Source organism: Hippocampus guttulatus, chromosome 20 (genome assembly GCF_054856545.1).
Source record: "Hippocampus guttulatus isolate MCC_2025c chromosome 20, RoL_Hgut_1.0, whole genome shotgun sequence".
NCBI classification, from domain to species: Eukaryota; Metazoa; Chordata; class Actinopteri; order Syngnathiformes; family Syngnathidae; genus Hippocampus; species Hippocampus guttulatus.
The window spans coordinates 196,504-211,046 of record NC_141280.1 but is presented as its reverse complement, the minus strand read 5'-3'; the positions used below and the strand labels follow the sequence as shown (position 1 = coordinate 211,046).

At 63.0% G+C, this 14,543-nt stretch overlaps 2 protein-coding genes across 2 annotated transcripts; one reads left to right on the top strand and one right to left on the bottom strand.

Annotated features, from left to right (window-relative positions):
- The first annotated feature begins 87 nt into the window (after positions 1-87).
- LOC147187278 (centrosomal protein of 170 kDa protein B-like) lies at positions 88-8,399 on the top strand. Its single transcript, XM_086100588.1, has 18 exons — positions 88-459; positions 710-834; positions 906-995; positions 1,066-1,146; positions 1,757-1,813; positions 2,010-2,109; positions 2,253-2,384; positions 2,491-2,976; positions 3,264-4,096; positions 4,162-4,329; positions 4,419-4,494; positions 4,991-6,448; positions 6,692-6,911; positions 7,007-7,145; positions 7,328-7,407; positions 7,506-7,599; positions 7,667-7,718; positions 7,910-8,399. The coding sequence occupies exons 2-18, from the start codon at positions 730-732 to the stop codon at positions 8,020-8,022; spliced, it is 4,284 nt and encodes a 1,427-aa protein (XP_085956714.1). The 5' UTR covers positions 88-459; positions 710-729; the 3' UTR covers positions 8,023-8,399.
- A 1,878-nt stretch (positions 8,400-10,277) lies between these two features.
- Positions 10,278-14,534, bottom strand: LOC147187277 (creatine kinase B-type). The gene is made up of 8 exons (XM_086100598.1): positions 14,172-14,534; positions 12,770-12,967; positions 12,466-12,620; positions 12,091-12,223; positions 11,837-12,008; positions 11,630-11,753; positions 10,834-11,023; positions 10,278-10,702 (listed from the first exon to the last, which is right to left on the bottom strand). Exons 1-8 carry the CDS (start codon positions 14,332-14,334, stop codon positions 10,524-10,526), a joined length of 1,314 nt encoding a protein of 437 aa, XP_085956724.1. The 5' UTR covers positions 14,335-14,534; the 3' UTR covers positions 10,278-10,523.
- Between the last annotated feature and the right edge of the window lie 9 nt (positions 14,535-14,543).

Below are 14,543 nucleotides of genomic sequence, written 5' to 3'. Positions count from 1 at the left end.
GGAGCGAAGAGCTCGGCTCGGTTGCGCAAGCGCGCGTCCTGCGGCAGGTTGAAGATGCGCCGGAAAACAAGGAGCCTTCAAAATAAAAGCTGCTCCGTCGCTCAAATCCGTCACACGGGAAAGCAGGAAGTGCCCGTTGATTTCACAGCAGGTGTGTTTGCGGGTAGCGTGCACGGACGTCGTTTTCGACACGCGGCGTCCGTCACCTCGAGACGAAAAGGCCCCCCCCACCCCTTCGCCATTGTGAAGGCCGCGGGGTGTGCGTTTCCTGCGTGTGACTTCCACGCTGCGACTTGACACGGCGGTACGGGCGGCGTCTGCTTCGGTTCTGGTTCCGCTGCCGGTGCCGGTCTTACGCGGATGCCTCGGGGGGGCCGTCGTCGTTCCCGCCCGACACATTCGCGCCCCCGTCCCGGTAGAGGAGACGAAGGTCCTCGCTCAGCATCCCGTCGATCCGAGGTGAGAGCGGCCGGGCCGGGTTGCGGCGTGGAGGAGGTAGGAAGGCGCGGGGGAGGGGGATTGGGGGCGGCCCGGCGCGGCCTGCCTGCCTGCCTGCCTGCCTGCCTGCCTGCCTGCCTGCCAGGCTCGCAGCAGCGGTTCGTCACTTCGGCGTGGTGGGCACTGTCAGTTAGGCGTCGTCTCGGGAAGCACACGTGCGGGGGGGAGGAGGGGGTGCGGGTGGGGCTGATGTTGATGCTGTCCCTCCCAGAATGCGTTGCGCCTGACAAGATGAGCGTGACGTCGTGGTTCCTAGTGAGCGGCTCCGGCGCGCGCCACCGCCTTCCCAAGGAGATGATCTTTGTGGGGCGGGAGGACTGCGAGCTCATGCTGCAGGTGAGTCGGCCCGTGCCGCGCCCTCGCTTTCTCCCCGACCGCGGTGACGCTTTTCCCGCGGCGCCGCGCAGTCTCGCAGCGTGGACAAACAGCACGCCGTGATCAACTACAACGCCGCCGCGGACCAGCACCTGGTCAAGGACCTGGGCAGCTTCAACGGGGTGAGACGGCGCTTTCATCCCGCGGCGCCCCATCGCGCGGCTGACTTCTGCTTTGATTGTTTTTCCGCAGACGTTTGTCAACGACCTGAGGATCCCCGACCAGACCTACGTCAGGCTGAAAGTGTCCGACATCCTCCGCTTCGGATACGATAGCCTTGACCGGCCCTTCCCTTAGTTGCGCTGTGTCGCGCGCGCTTACGTTGCCGCCGCCCAAAAAGTAGACGGACGTAGATTCGGAATGGCTTACCGCTTTGGTCCACGGCATGTCGGAAAAGAGGCCCAAAAGTCGATGCGTGGTCGCCGACCTTGGCAAATGTCTTATTTTCAAACGACACAAAGAGAATCCGCCGGACAGACGGTATTTGCCGTTGAGCGGCCGAAACGCCGAGGAGTCGGCCGATTCATCGAATCCGTGATCGTCAAATTCCTCCGGGGGACTCGTGGGTCGCGACCCTCGCGAGGACAAGCGCGTTAGAAAATGGACGGATGGCTTCATCGTTGCCCCTCTCGTCGATACGTTGCCGCCGATCAAGGCACATTTCAACTAGAAGACAAAGTCTTGACTTCTAAAGCCAAATGCCAGGCAGTCCAAGACGTTCCAGTCACGGAAAGACCGCGCCCTTTTCGCTAGAGTAGCAGCGTGCGTTTCAAATACGCACGCACAGACAAATCCGGCGCTCGCCGTTCATGACTGCGTATGCGTCCGGCACCGTCACACCCGCACCTTGGTCACCGGCTACTTCCTTAACCCGCTGGCACATTCCCATGTCTACGTTCTGGAGAAGAGTCGACACCAAGTCCCCGAAGAGGCTCTGAAGGTCAGTGCGCCGTCGCCTCGCTTTGTCGTGAAAGTGCGTTCGGGACTCGAAAGACGCGGCGCAGCGGGGGAGTCGCGAGCCCGAGACGGCGTCGCCCGCCAAGCGGAGGTCCTTTCGGGGAAGCCGCCGCCGGCCTCGGCGCCAAAGAGGCTCCTTGAAGGTCAGCGCTGAGTTTCGGCGCCCTCTGTCGTCGCAGCACGAGAAGTACACCAGCCAACTGCAGATTAGCCTGAAGGCGTCTCGGGGCGAGGAGGCGGAGCTGGAGAAGAACGCCGCCAGCAAGAGCTCGACGCAAGGTACGTAGCCGACGCGATCGGGTGCCGCGGGGCGACCCGAGCCGCGTATCCGCTTGAGGGAGGGCAACGGAAGGCCAACGCGGAGGACGGCCGGGCGGCGCCCCGTCGCGTCGGCTCACGTCGGCGCTCGCGGTTGCCCCCAGAGCTTCCGGCCCCGCGGCCCACGCCGCTGTACGGGCAGCCTTCCTGGTGGGGAGAGGACGACTCCGGGAGTCGGGCGGACGGCGGCGACCAACCTCAGAAAGAAGAGCCCGACAAAGACGGCCCTCGTCCGGGTACGATCTCCGCCGAGCGCCGCCTCCGACTGGCAGCCCGCCGGCCGGGTGACTCGGACCGCGGCGGTCGTCGAGGGTCTGAGGTCTGCTTTGCGGTTTTGCTCAGAGGCGGCGAGGGACGTTCCGCCCGCGGATCCGGACTTGCCCGAATGCCTCTCCGCTTCCCGTAGGAAGAGCGGATCGCCGTCGTACCGGCGCGAGGCCGGCTACTTCGAGATTCCCACCAAGGACTTGCCACTCCCCAAAGCCGCGGAGGCGGAGCTCCGAGAGATCCCCACCAAGGACACCGCCGGCGGCCTCGGCCCCGACGAGACTCCGCTCGCTATCCAGAGCCACGCCTCCTTCACCATCGAGTTTGATGACCTCACGCCGGGAAAGATCAAAATCAAAGACCACGTGACCAAGTTCTCCTCCCGCCACGGGAAGACTCCGCCCCCGGCCAAGATGGCCCCCGCGGAGGCGATGTCATCCCAGAGCAAAGTGGCCGATTGGCTGGTTCGCAGCGACGCCGGCGCGATGAGGACGCGACCCGCCTGCGACGACGTTTACAGCACCAAGAGCGACCTCGCCGTCAACATCAAATCGCTGAAAGGTGACGAGGACGCGCGCGATCGCCGATCGGCCCGCCGATTGCTCGCTCGTCGACGGTTCCGCGTTGGCAAATTCGCCGGCGGTGAACCCCCGCGTATCGCGGCCGATACAGAGAATGCGAGTTAAAAGCGAAGCCGTCGCTACTTTGGACAGTCTGAGCCTTCCCGCGCACTCTCAATCCACTTGAAGTCGGTGAAAGACAACGAGACAGCGCTGCGGGTTAGCGCGTCCGTGCCATTCCGCCGCTTCGTTTGCACGCGCGCGGCCAACGGCGCTTCCTGTTTGCAGGTCATCACCACGACGACGGAACGCAGAGCGACTCCGAGGACCCGGCGCTCAAAGGACGGAGGAGCGGATCCCGGCCTTCCCGGACCCGGGTCGGGCCCGAGCCCGCGTCCCCGGAGCCCCCCGGGACCCGGTCCTCCGTCACCGACCCGTGCGAGCGCCCGAGCCAGCGGGCCTTCGTCATCGAGTTCTTTGACGACAACCCGCGCAAGAAGCGCTCGCAGTCCTTCACTCACAACCCCGACCCGTACTCCGGACTCAAGGCCAAGCCGGAGCGGCGCAAAGGCGGCGAGCGTCCGGCGTCCGTTCACGGCCACGCGGCCCCCGCCCAGCAGGTGACGGCGCCGCTCAAAGGTCCCGGCGGACACGGAGTCCCCCGGCGGTCCGGTTCGCTGAAGCGGGAGCAGGCCGAGGCCGAGACCTCTCGCTCGTCCTCGGCCGTCTTTGTTCGTCCTTTCGGCAGCGTGGGCAAGAGGTCCAAACTGGCTCAAGACTCGGCTCGGGAGTTTGCCGTGGAATCGCCGAAGGATTCTCGTCCGGACTCCTCGTCCAGCGGGGAGCCAATGACGCCGCCGCCCTTGTCGGCGCCGCCGGCGATGGTGTCGGCCCCTTGGCCGGCGGAAGCTTCGGCCCCGCCCGCGACGGACGCGCCCCCTGCCGTCGGAGCCGCTCGGCCGCCGCCGCCGCCCCTGCGTTTTCCCGGAGCGGACGGCAGAGGGTGCCAGAGGCTGCCGAGGAACGAGGAGGACGACAGCGCGAGCGAGGCCGGCACCTACACCATCGACACCGACGCCCACGACCAGGAAGTGGAAGATGCTCGCAACATGATCGACCAGGTGACCTCGTCTCTTGTCCGAAGCGGCTGCCAACGTTCCTCCCAACCCGTCGACATCTTGCGCAGGTGTTCGGGGTCCTGGACTCTCCGGAGTACGCCGAGCCCAGCCCGGGAACGCCGAGGCCCGTCATAGATGAAGACCGGGTTGAGCGTGCGAACGGTGCGAGCTGTCGCGTGATTCTGCAGGACTTTGGGCCGGCCGCCGGCGGCGGCCTCGCAGCGAGCCCCTTACAGGTAAAGAGCCCGACGGCAAAGCCTCCTGTGCGCGTCGCGTGTGGATCACCATCACGGGGGGTACAAAAACCGTTGTTTTCTCCCTTCAGGCTCCGGCTCCAGGAGGCCCAAAGTGGCTTTCTCGTTGGGCCGGTCTAGCGGACGGCTGCGCTGCGCCTGCAGAAGGTGCTTTTGTTTCTTTGGTCGTTGTTGCGTGTGCGTGGGCTTCAAAAAGTCACGATCTGATTTGATGAGAAAAGTGCTAGCGATGAGCAGCCCAAAGCCCCACTCGCTGCCGACGTTGCCTCATCAGAACGCGAATGCCGAGACGGTGTTGACGTGCGCCGAGCGCCTCGAAGCTAGAAAAGCTCCTTTGTAGAGCGCGCCGCCATTGGCAAGAAAAGGGCCGGGCATTCTCGCAAGAGAAAAAAAAAAAAGAGCCCCACCATCGACATTGCCGCCTTCGTCATAGTCGTGGGCGGGACGTCGTTTTTCGTGGCGAAAGATCGCGCGATGCCACGTGGCGTTTTGATTCGCATGCGGAACGGCCACGGAAGCGCCCGCCGGTGAAAAGCAATGCGCGAGCCCAGTCCGTCGCGTCGCGTCGCGTCAGTGTTGGCGGCCCGGTAGGCACCCCGACTTAGTTTGGCAAACATGTTCATCTTTGACCTCTTTGCGGCAGGCTCGCCGGCGCCGGTGCGGCCGAGCGAAGGTGACGGCGACGAGCCCCGGGAGTCCGAGTCCGGCCGCGGCCGCAGGACCAGAAGGCTTCTGCCTCGGGTTCCCCCCGAAAAGGGGGAAGGCGGCGGCGGCCTCCCGGGATGCCAGGACCCTTCCCAAGAGCGGCAGCGCGCCGACGCGGCTCCCCCGTCTCCCGGACGCCAAGTGGATCCGGACAGTCTGAGCGACGCCAGCCGCTCCGAGGCCGCTCCGAGCCCTCAGGCACAGAAAGCCGCCTCCTCGTCCTCCTCCGCAAAGCGCACCCTCTTCTACATCGGGTCGGACGAAAACGGAGCCCGGCCTGACCCGGCCAGATTCTCGGCTCACTTTCGGAGCGCTCCGGACCCCCCCGCCGAAACTCCCCCGACCACCGTCCTGATCCGCCACCTCGGCGGTCACGAACCGCCACGGGGAGGCGTGAAAGCAAACAGCTCGGCGCCGGAGCTGCCCGCCCGGAACACGGATAGCGTCCCGACGAGAGACGCCCCGCCCCTCGTCCGCCGGGCGAGTTTCACCAAAGCGGGGCCCGCCGAAAACGTCCGAGTCAAGAAGCCGCCCCGCGTCGGCAGTCGGCCGTCCGTCGGGGACCCGGAAGGGAGGACGGACGCGGAGCCCTTCCTCCGGGAGGCCGGCGGCTTCCCGTCTCCCGGCTCCCGGAAAGGCGGCTCGTCCGGCCGCGTTGACGATTCGCTTTCGGGAGAGTCCGACTTGGACACGGCGAGCAGCGTGAGCCAGGTGAGCGGCAAAAGGACGCCCGCGGCTTCGGCCGACGGCGGCGGCCTCCGCGAGGACGAGACCCCCTCCGCTCGGCGCGAGGGCCGCCGGCCCTCGGCTCGCGAGCGACTTTCGGAGAAACGGCGAGGCCAGCCGCCCGCTACGCCCGCCGACAAGGCGGAGGCCGCCAAGCGCCTTCAGATGCGCCGCAGCGCCGCCGCCCGCGGCTCTTTGACGTCCGATCGAGAGGCCTCCCGAGCATCCGGCCGGGCGAAAAAGGAGGACGGCGCCAAGGCGGCGCGCGCGCAGCTTCTGACTCGCTCCAACAGCTTGTCGGCGCCGCGTCCCACTCGAGCGTCCATGTTGCGCCGAGCGCGGCTGGGAGAAGCTTCGGACAACGAAGGCGCCGACACCGACCGGGCCTCCCAAAGCTCCGACCAGGCCGCGCCGGCGACGGAAGCCAAGAAACTGTCCCGGCTGGACATCTTGGCGCTGCCGCGGAAGAGGACGGCTTCTTTTACGGGCGCCGGCGACGGCGAGACCCCGCCCGCCGCCGGCCGCTCGGCTTTCTCCGCTCGGAACGCCGACCCGCCCTCCGCCGCCAGGAAGTCCGCGGTGAGCGACGCCCGACCGGCCGCCCGCAGAGCGGCGGGGAAAAATGCGCTGAGCCGCACCCGCTCCACTGGAGCCGAGTACCCCAACGGCGGTGAGTCGCGTGTCGGTTCCCGAAGCAAAGTCTGCCAACAGCCCCGGCGCGCCCCCCTGTGGCGACGTGCCGCGCTCACTTGCTCGTTTTCTCGTTTGCGCCGCGAGCCAAAATTTGAATTGCCGGCGAGGCGCCGGAACCGACGCGACTCCTCGGTCGGCTTTGCGGATGGCGAGAGGCGCGCTTGAATATCTTGACGCGGCGGCCGTCGAGAAGGTTGACTTGTTGATTTCTTTTGGGCAGGTGTCCGTCCCCGGCGCAAAAACTCTGACTTCTCTTCTTCATCCGACGAAGACTACAAAAGCGGCGCCGAGGCCGCGAAAGCCAAACGCCGCGCCCAGAGTCCCCGCGGCCGCGAGACGCCCGGCGCCCGCTCCCAGTCGCTTTCCCTGGAGACGGAGGAGGACGAGGACCGGAGCGACCCCTACCAGAACTGGTCCACGCACAGCGCCGAGATCGCCAAGTACGCCCGCGCTCGTCGCTACTTGAAAATGGAAAAGGCCGCCGAAAGGTTTGGAGGAGCGGCCGCGCGTCTGACCGGCGTTTGCTCTTGCGCAGGCTCAGTCACGACTTGGCCAAAGACTTGGCCATCCTGGCCAAGGAAATCCACGACGTGGCCGGCGACGGCGACTGCGCCGCCGGCCCCCCCGCCGCCGCGCCCGACACGTCGGCCTCGGCGGCGTTTGCCAGGCAGGAGGTGGGCCCAAAACAACAAACGCAGAAAAAAAACGCACAACACCCGCTTTGAATTTCCTTCTGCTTGCTTTCGTTGGAATTTCGCTCTCGTCTTTCATTTGACTTTGGAGACTTTGCTTTGAACGGCTTTTTTTTCCTTTTCCCTTCCTTTGCTTCCGCGCGTCGGCGATGAGCGCGTTGCAGGACGCGCGGCCGCTGAGTCCGCTGCGCCATCTGTCGCGCGCCATCCGGGACAACACGGAGCAGCTGGCCGCCAAACTCAAGTGAGACGCTTCCTCCGCTCGCCCGGGCGCGCCGCTCTTTTTTATGGGGGGGGGCGAGTGGCAAGTTTGAAAAGTGTGCCGCCGCTGTTTGCGTTCAGGCTGATGTTCCACAACAGAGAGGACGCGTGGGAGGAGATGGACAAGCAGACCAAGGCGGACGCTGAACTTTCGCTCCTGAAGACGTCCGATCAGGTCGCGAGCGAACTATCGAATCGATTTGCGAGTCGGGCGCTCATATTGGCGTCCCTTCGTTTCGCAGGAGATCTCGTCCATCGTGGCGGAACTCGCGAGAGTCCAAAGGCAGCTGCAAGGTAAAAAAAACCCAAATCAAAGTACGATGAAACCATCCGCCGCCCGACGCTTGGGGGTGGCGGCTGTATTTTTGCACACGCCAAAAGGAAAAGGGATCGGCGACGGAACCCTGAGATCGTCTTGTCGTGTTTTGGACAAGTGGCTGTTCTTGTCGCGATTGCTCGCTCCGTGTGTGTGTGTGTCTCTGCAGTCATCAACTGGGCGGTGGATCCCGCCGGCAGTCTTCAGGCCTCCGCCCAAAGTCCCCCGACCATCTCCGTGGAAAAGAAAGGCGCTCAGAAAACGCGGCGTCACGTGCTGTGAAAAGGCACCGCCGCCTTCCTCGTCTTGTGCGCGAAGCCCGGTCGTCGTTCACGCCAAAGTAGCGACAGGAAGCCTGCGATCAGCATCCTCCGTGCTTGGGCGCCCCCTTGTGGAAGTGCGCCGACTGTGTCCGTCGCGGTGGCCGGCCGTTTCTTTCAAGTCGCCCAAGCGGGACCGTACGCTTTCGTTACCCCCCCGTCATTTTGTGTCGATGCGGTCGCCGTCACTTCGTCGCTCTGGGGCGCATTTGAAGCCAGGCCGCGCCCCCACCTGCCCACCGCTCGGCCCGCGTGATGAATGTTATGACGTCAGAATGACATGAAAATGTTCTTCCGTGTTATTTCTTCGAATGAGAAATAAATGACGCGCGCAAGGTCTTCTTGAAAACAACTTTGATGTTCGAATCATCGGCCCGAGATCAGAAGTTGAAGGAGGCAACTGGACGACTCGTATCTTCAATTTGTCGGGGCGGGGCATAATGTGGAAATGACAATAGAAATAAAAAGCAGAGCTTGCTCTTCCTATTCGCTACAAGCACATTTACGCGTTTGAGTCACTTTTCAAAAGTGGCTCCAAATCCCCCCCCCCCCAAAATGTTGAAAGAAGCGAGACGTTCCAATCTGCTTCTTTGTGTGTAGGAGGGGCTGCAGTTGCTCAAGTCGTAAACGGCGTTGCTGCATGCACCAAAAACAAAAGTTGGCATCCGCGTTGTGTGCGTCGCGGAGGCTTTTGGCTGGCAGCGGCCCAATTGCAAAAGCGCGGTGTCGTTTTCGTCGCGGCGTCGAGGCTCCACCTGCAGGCCACGCCCTCCCGCCCCCAGCCGGCTGCCTCTTATCGCTCATCAGACATTTGAAGGGAAAAACGGTACAAGGAGAAGAAGCAGCCGCAGCCGCAGCCGCCTCCTCACGTGAGTTCAAAGTCTCTGAGCGGCTTGGAGCGTCGTCGACTCACGTCGTCGTCGGCCGGAGCGCTCGCGTTTGCCTCGAATGCGTTTGTTCATCGAGGTCGGGAGGGAGCGACGCGGCGCCGGCGGGCGAGTAGCCTGCGCTCCGCGATGGCACTTTGCGATTTTCAGCAGCCAGGAGGTCGGGACCAAAAAGGCCATCGCAAAGACGCGGCCGTCGGCGCCGAGTCAGCCTTTTGTTTCCCGACCGGGAGCGAGTCTCCTTGTGGCCGCTTCGAGAGAAGAAGAAGAAGAGTGTTTTTGGACGACGACGACTACTTCTGCCCGCTGGCCATCGACGTCCCCGCCGCGCCTTCTCCGTGCCAGCCGTCCTCCATTGGGAATTGTTTGCTTTGTTCTCCCTCCAGGTGATCGACGGATCCCCGGCGGACATGCGCCGCCTCCTCGGCGACGATGGTCGCGGCTCACCTGGAGCGATGAATTGACCGCGCGAGGCGAGACGCAACAGAGGGCGAGCGTTGACCCGTCCCGTCCGCAGAGACTACATCGCAAGTCGAGCGGCGGCGACTCCAAGAGGAAGAAGCCACTCGGCCAACGCGGTTCGCCTGCACCGACCGCAAGCTGTTGGGGAAGAAATCGTGGCCTTCGCCTTCAGGTGCGCTCCTCCTCCTCCTCCTCCTCCTCCTCTCCTCAATGGCTCCCGAGACGCGAGCGTGCGCGCGGACTTTGAGCGCAGATGCGACGGGACCGCCCGCCACGCCTCGCCATTTGCAAAGCGACGACGAACACCCGCTCGCGCGACAATCTTCGGACAAACGCGCGGTTAGCGCGGCACCACAACAAAGGGGGCCGGTTGCCGCCTTGACCAACACGAGCGGTCACGATGACCACCGGACGACACGGCGCGGGCCGCGCCCGCTCGCCACGCCCGGCCGATGACCATGACGACATGACCGCAAACCACCTGCGCGTTTGTTCCCTTCAGTGAGGCGGCGCCGCTCGCCCTCGAGTCGGACATCTCGGCGGCGGACGTTGGCTCCATCAAGCGCGGCGTGGAGGAGGAGCTCGCCTCCGCCAATCGCAGGCGGGCGCCGTTGGCCTTGCTCAAAAGGGACAAAAGCGCAAGCCCTGGGACTGATGCCACTTGATTGCGTTTGCCTTTTTCACAGCCCAAAATGCGCGTGATGGACGGACGGATGCTTCGGCAAATCTTCCAGGGGGGAAATTCCGAGTTGGGCGGGATTTGAATGCATTTGTCCATTCCAGGTGCTTCATGCAGTTTATCAAGTCAGCAAAGTGTGCCCGTGTGTGTGTGTGTGGGGGGGGGGGGGGGGGCTAATAAAGACTTGGAAGTGTTTCACAGACTTTATCATCATGATATAATCATCAGGAGTATTCTTATTATTATTATGGGACGTTTCAGCTGCTCCACTCAGGAACTCGAAAATCAAGGAGGTGTCGGACATCTACGTGGCTCACTAACGTCCCGTAAGACGGGTTCTACTTCAAGCGAGGGAGGGCCTGCCGGTGGGGGGGTCGCGGGGGTCGGCGCGGTTACGGCCTGGAGAGATTACGTGAGGGGCGAGAGGCGAAAGGTTCACTTCTGCTCGGGCATCAGGTCGTCGACGGCGTCTCCGGCCTCCAGGCGTTTCTCCATGTCCACCAGGAGGTTGACGCCGTCCACCACCATCTGGACCAGCTCCACTTCGGAGAAACCCAAGCGGTCCGCGTTGGAGATGTCAAAGACTCCGCCTACCGCCGCCGTGTCCACTCCCCCTGAAAAGACGCCACAGCGCGCTCGAGACGGCCGAAAGGCCCCTCCCCCCCGGAGTAGGCCCCGCCCCCGACGACCTCGCCGAAGGTCCCGGCCCAAAGGGGCCCTCGTCCCGCCCCGGCCGAGATCCTACCTGTGCCTCGCTTCTGCAGCCTGAGACGTTGGAGGACTTCGCCAAACAGCTCGTGCTCGCTGAGGTTGGGAAGTTTGACGTGGACGCCGGCGCGCAGGCCCGTCCCCAGGTTGGACGGGCACGTGAGGACGTAGCCCAGGTGCTCGTTCCACATGAACTCGTGACTTCGCTCCTTGAAGAGGGACTCGATCTGCGCCGCCGCAGGGAGACGGGCGCGTGAGGCCGCGCGGACCTCTCGCGTCCGTCGCTCGCCGGCTTTTACCGATACGAGGGCGGGCGGGGCGACGGAGGGATCGAGCGCCACCGGAAGCGTCGGCTCGTCATTCCGAAGACGGAGCTTTTCATTTGCTTGAAAGGCCTTTCATTTGATCTCGCTTCTTGCGGCATTTTGAACGGAGATTTCATGTTGGAAATACTCCAGATGGGGAATCGAGAACGACCGCATCTCTTGAATTCTGGACAATCTCATGGGAGCTAAAAAAAAAAAAAAGCACTGCTCTTGTAATAGGCCGTCCGTACAAAGTCGACGCCTGGGGGCCGTTGCGGTCGCCCTCGTTGCTCCACTTTGATTTTCACCGCGCACGACGGCGCATCCGGAGCGCCTCGGAATAGAAAAAGAATCAACCCAACGCCGGGTCGTCGCCTCCATAAAAATGAAGGTGGGGCACAGCTGCATTGCTATGAAATCTGCTTCTTTTCAACCCCCCGCCGCAACTACTTTTGCAGTTCCCGACTAACTTGAGTCTTGTAGATTGCTGCCGTCGGGCTTGGAAAGCGACGGGGCGCGGTGACTGACCTTGGTGAGCCCGGTGCAGAATCTGGTGAAGACCTCCCTCATGTTGCCGCCTTTCTGCATGCTGATGACGCGCAGGTGGTCTTCCTCGTTGACCCACACCAGGAAGGTCTTGTTGTCGTTGTGCCTGCCAGGGCACGCCGAGGTCACGGCGGCGAGCGGGGGGAAGAAACAAAAACCAAAGCCCGAGACGACGGGAGGCGTTCTGACCAGATCCCGCGACCGTCGGGCCAATCGCGAGCCATGCCGGACGCCAGCAGCAGCGGCGAGACGGGTTTGTCGAAGAGGAAGTGGTCGTCGATCAGCTGCTGCTGTTCCTCCTCCGTCATGTTCTTCAGGGCGTAGTAGCGCCCTTTCAGATCTCCGTCCAGGGCGTCCAGACCTGCGAAGCGGGCGGCGGCGTCAACTCGGCGTCCGGCCGGGGGGGAGGCGGGCGGGCAAAGCGCGGCGAAGTCCCGCCCTACTTTGAATGGAGAGGTCCTCGATGGCGCGGCGCTCGCCGCGACTGCAGTGAGGCGGCAAGCAGAAGCCGCGGATGCTGCGGCCGGTCCGAACCCGAGAGCTCAGGACGTAGTTTGGATCCAGGTCGTCTCCGCCCTGGAAACGGCCAAAGTCCAACGCTCACCCGACGCGCGAGAGACTCGAGACGGAAGCCGCCGCTCCCCCAAAGCGGGTCGTGCGCTTTCCTTTAGTTTTTTCGGCACGCTCCGACTCCATTCGACCCGCCGGCCGTTCCGGAGCCCGACGGGAGCAAGTCCGCAAAGAGCTCGGGGACGCGCGGGCGTCCCACCCGCTTCCGGGTGAGCCCCGCCCCGTCGTCTATTTGCGGACCGCTTTACCTGCAGGTTCTCCGGGTCCAGATCGGTCTTGTGCTTGTCGTCGGGTTTGTAGCCCCCGTGGCGGTCTTCGATAATGGGGTCCATGAGGTCCCGGAACACCTCGTAGGTCTCCTCGTCTCCCGCCACGCAGCCCACCGTCATGATGAACGGGTGACCTGAGTGGCCAAAATCAGCCCCGGGCTTTATTTGGGGGGCAGATCAGCCGCGGTCCAATTAAGAGGCAGAAAGCCGCCGATCCAATTAAAGTCTCTAATCGCTTGACTTCGGGAGTCAGGCGAGGGGGGGGGGGGGGCCCGGCGATTACCTGGATTGTCCACGCCGGTCTGGATGACGTCATCCAGGGTGAAACCGCTGGGCGTCTCTTTGTCCCGCAGTTGGGCGTAGATTTCGGGCGTCAGCACCTTGGCCATGTGGTTGTTGTGCTGGCTCAGGTCAGGGAACTCCTGCTCGGCCGAGTAGTTCATCTTCATCTTGTTGTGGGTGTTTCCGAAAGGCATGGCGACTGCGGGTCGGCACACGGGCGCGCTCACTGTTTTTGCACCCATCGCGCGGCGGGATGGCCTTGGGGGCTTCAGCGCCCCCCCCCACCGTCTAGCGATACGTGACTGAATCCGTGTCGGTTGGCTTTCGCGCTGCAGGTCGAGACGTTTGCGTTTCCTCTGAAGGAAACTTTTAGTTCGGTAAAAATGTGATTTGACTTTTTATCTGCCAATTGTTTTGTTTTTTTCCCCCCTACAACGCTCAGCGTTTTGCTCATGCTTTTTGCTTAGTTCATGTTTTTCATGTCCGTGCTTCATTGGGATGTGTTCCTCAATTTTTTTTTTCTTGATTTTTTTTTTTTTCCTGGAATTATTTCTGACCTCAAGCGTTGGTGGTTGTGGCCCTCCTATCACTCGGACCGATTCTGTCATTTCAATTGTTTTCAAGTCAAACGTGGAAAATAATAATAATAATAGATTTTATTTATAAGCGCCTTTCAAGACACCCAAGGACACTTTACAATAACAAAAAACACAAAACAATATGTCAACTTTTGTACGTCCGCGCGATTCGCTCTTTCGGGACCGCAACGTGGTTCTTGGTTTGGATGAACACTTGGGCCCGCTACGCCGCAGCCATGTTTGGAGGTTTGTCGGTCCGCGTTTGATGCCGCTCATTTTTTGGGCTTCATGAAAGGGGAACGTGGCCGAATCGATTCTCCTCGGCGCGCGTGGGCAAATTCCACAAATCGACGATCAATCGCAAAAGTGCCATTTTGCTCGCGGCGGGCCGCTGTCCTCTTTGCTCGCGCCCCCAAGGTCACGGCGCGCGGCGACGGCGCAGCAGCGCGTGCGGGCGCGCCTCCTCCTCGCCGCACCTTCTGCACCTTCACCTCTGACCTTGTCGCGTGCGGCCGCCGCGTTGCGTGCGCTCAAAGACGATTAGCGGCCGCCGCGCGCATTTGCGCCGACTGCGCAACACCTGCCCGCGGACGCGAGCTGGCGCGCGCGCGCTCGATGCGCCTCGCGTGACAATCAAAATGAGGGCAGAGAAATCGGGAGGAAAAAGAGCGGCGGCTCTTTGTTCGGACAAAAGCGGTGTTGACGGGACGCGCGTGACGCAGGAGTGCGGTCGGGGTGGGGGTCGGGGGGTCGTTTTGCACGCGACGGACCGTTTTCCCTACCGACTGCACGGATGAGAGGGTCGGGCGATCGATCGGTCCTTACCTGCGGTGGGTTCCGGCGGAGGGGCGCGATGCGAAAGGAGCTGAGCTGAGCTGGTCCGGTCCGGTCCGGTTCGGTTCTGCTGCGGCGGTGGCGGATTAGAGCGGGTCCATCTTTTTATATCCGCCCCTGAGAGCCCATTGGCTCCTATTTGCGGTCCATTCATTCCATTGGGCGGGGAGCCGCCGCCGCTGATGCGGCTGTCACGTGACGTCACTTGGCACGAAGCGCCAAAGTGAGCGGAAAGGGCCTCGGTCGGACTCCAATCTCATGGTCCGACACACGTAGCCGCGGCGGCGCCGCTTCATCGTCATCATCCTGTGCTCATCTTCGTCGTCTTCATCCGCCATTTTTGAGCGACACGGCCAATCGCGG

Coding starts and splice junctions, on each gene's coding strand:
- LOC147187278 (XM_086100588.1), top strand. CDS start 730: ATGAGCGTGACGTCGTGGTTCCTAGTGAGCGGCTCCGGCGCGCGCCAC. Junction 7,408..7,505: donor CAGCTGGCCGCCAAACTCAA/GTGAGACGCTTC, acceptor GTTTGCGTTCAG/GCTGATGTTCCACAACAGAG. Junction 7,600..7,666: donor TCCTGAAGACGTCCGATCAG/GTCGCGAGCGAA, acceptor TTCGTTTCGCAG/GAGATCTCGTCCATCGTGGC.
- LOC147187277 (XM_086100598.1), bottom strand. CDS start 14,334: ATGAATGGACCGCAAATAGGAGCCAATGGGCTCTCAGGGGCGGATATA. Junction 12,224..12,465: donor TGGACCCGGAGAACCTGCAG/GTAAAGCGGTCC, acceptor GGCCGTTTCCAG/GGCGGAGACGACCTGGATCC. Junction 10,703..10,833: donor GCTGCAGAAGCGAGGCACAG/GTAGGATCTCGG, acceptor GCGTCTTTTCAG/GGGGAGTGGACACGGCGGCG.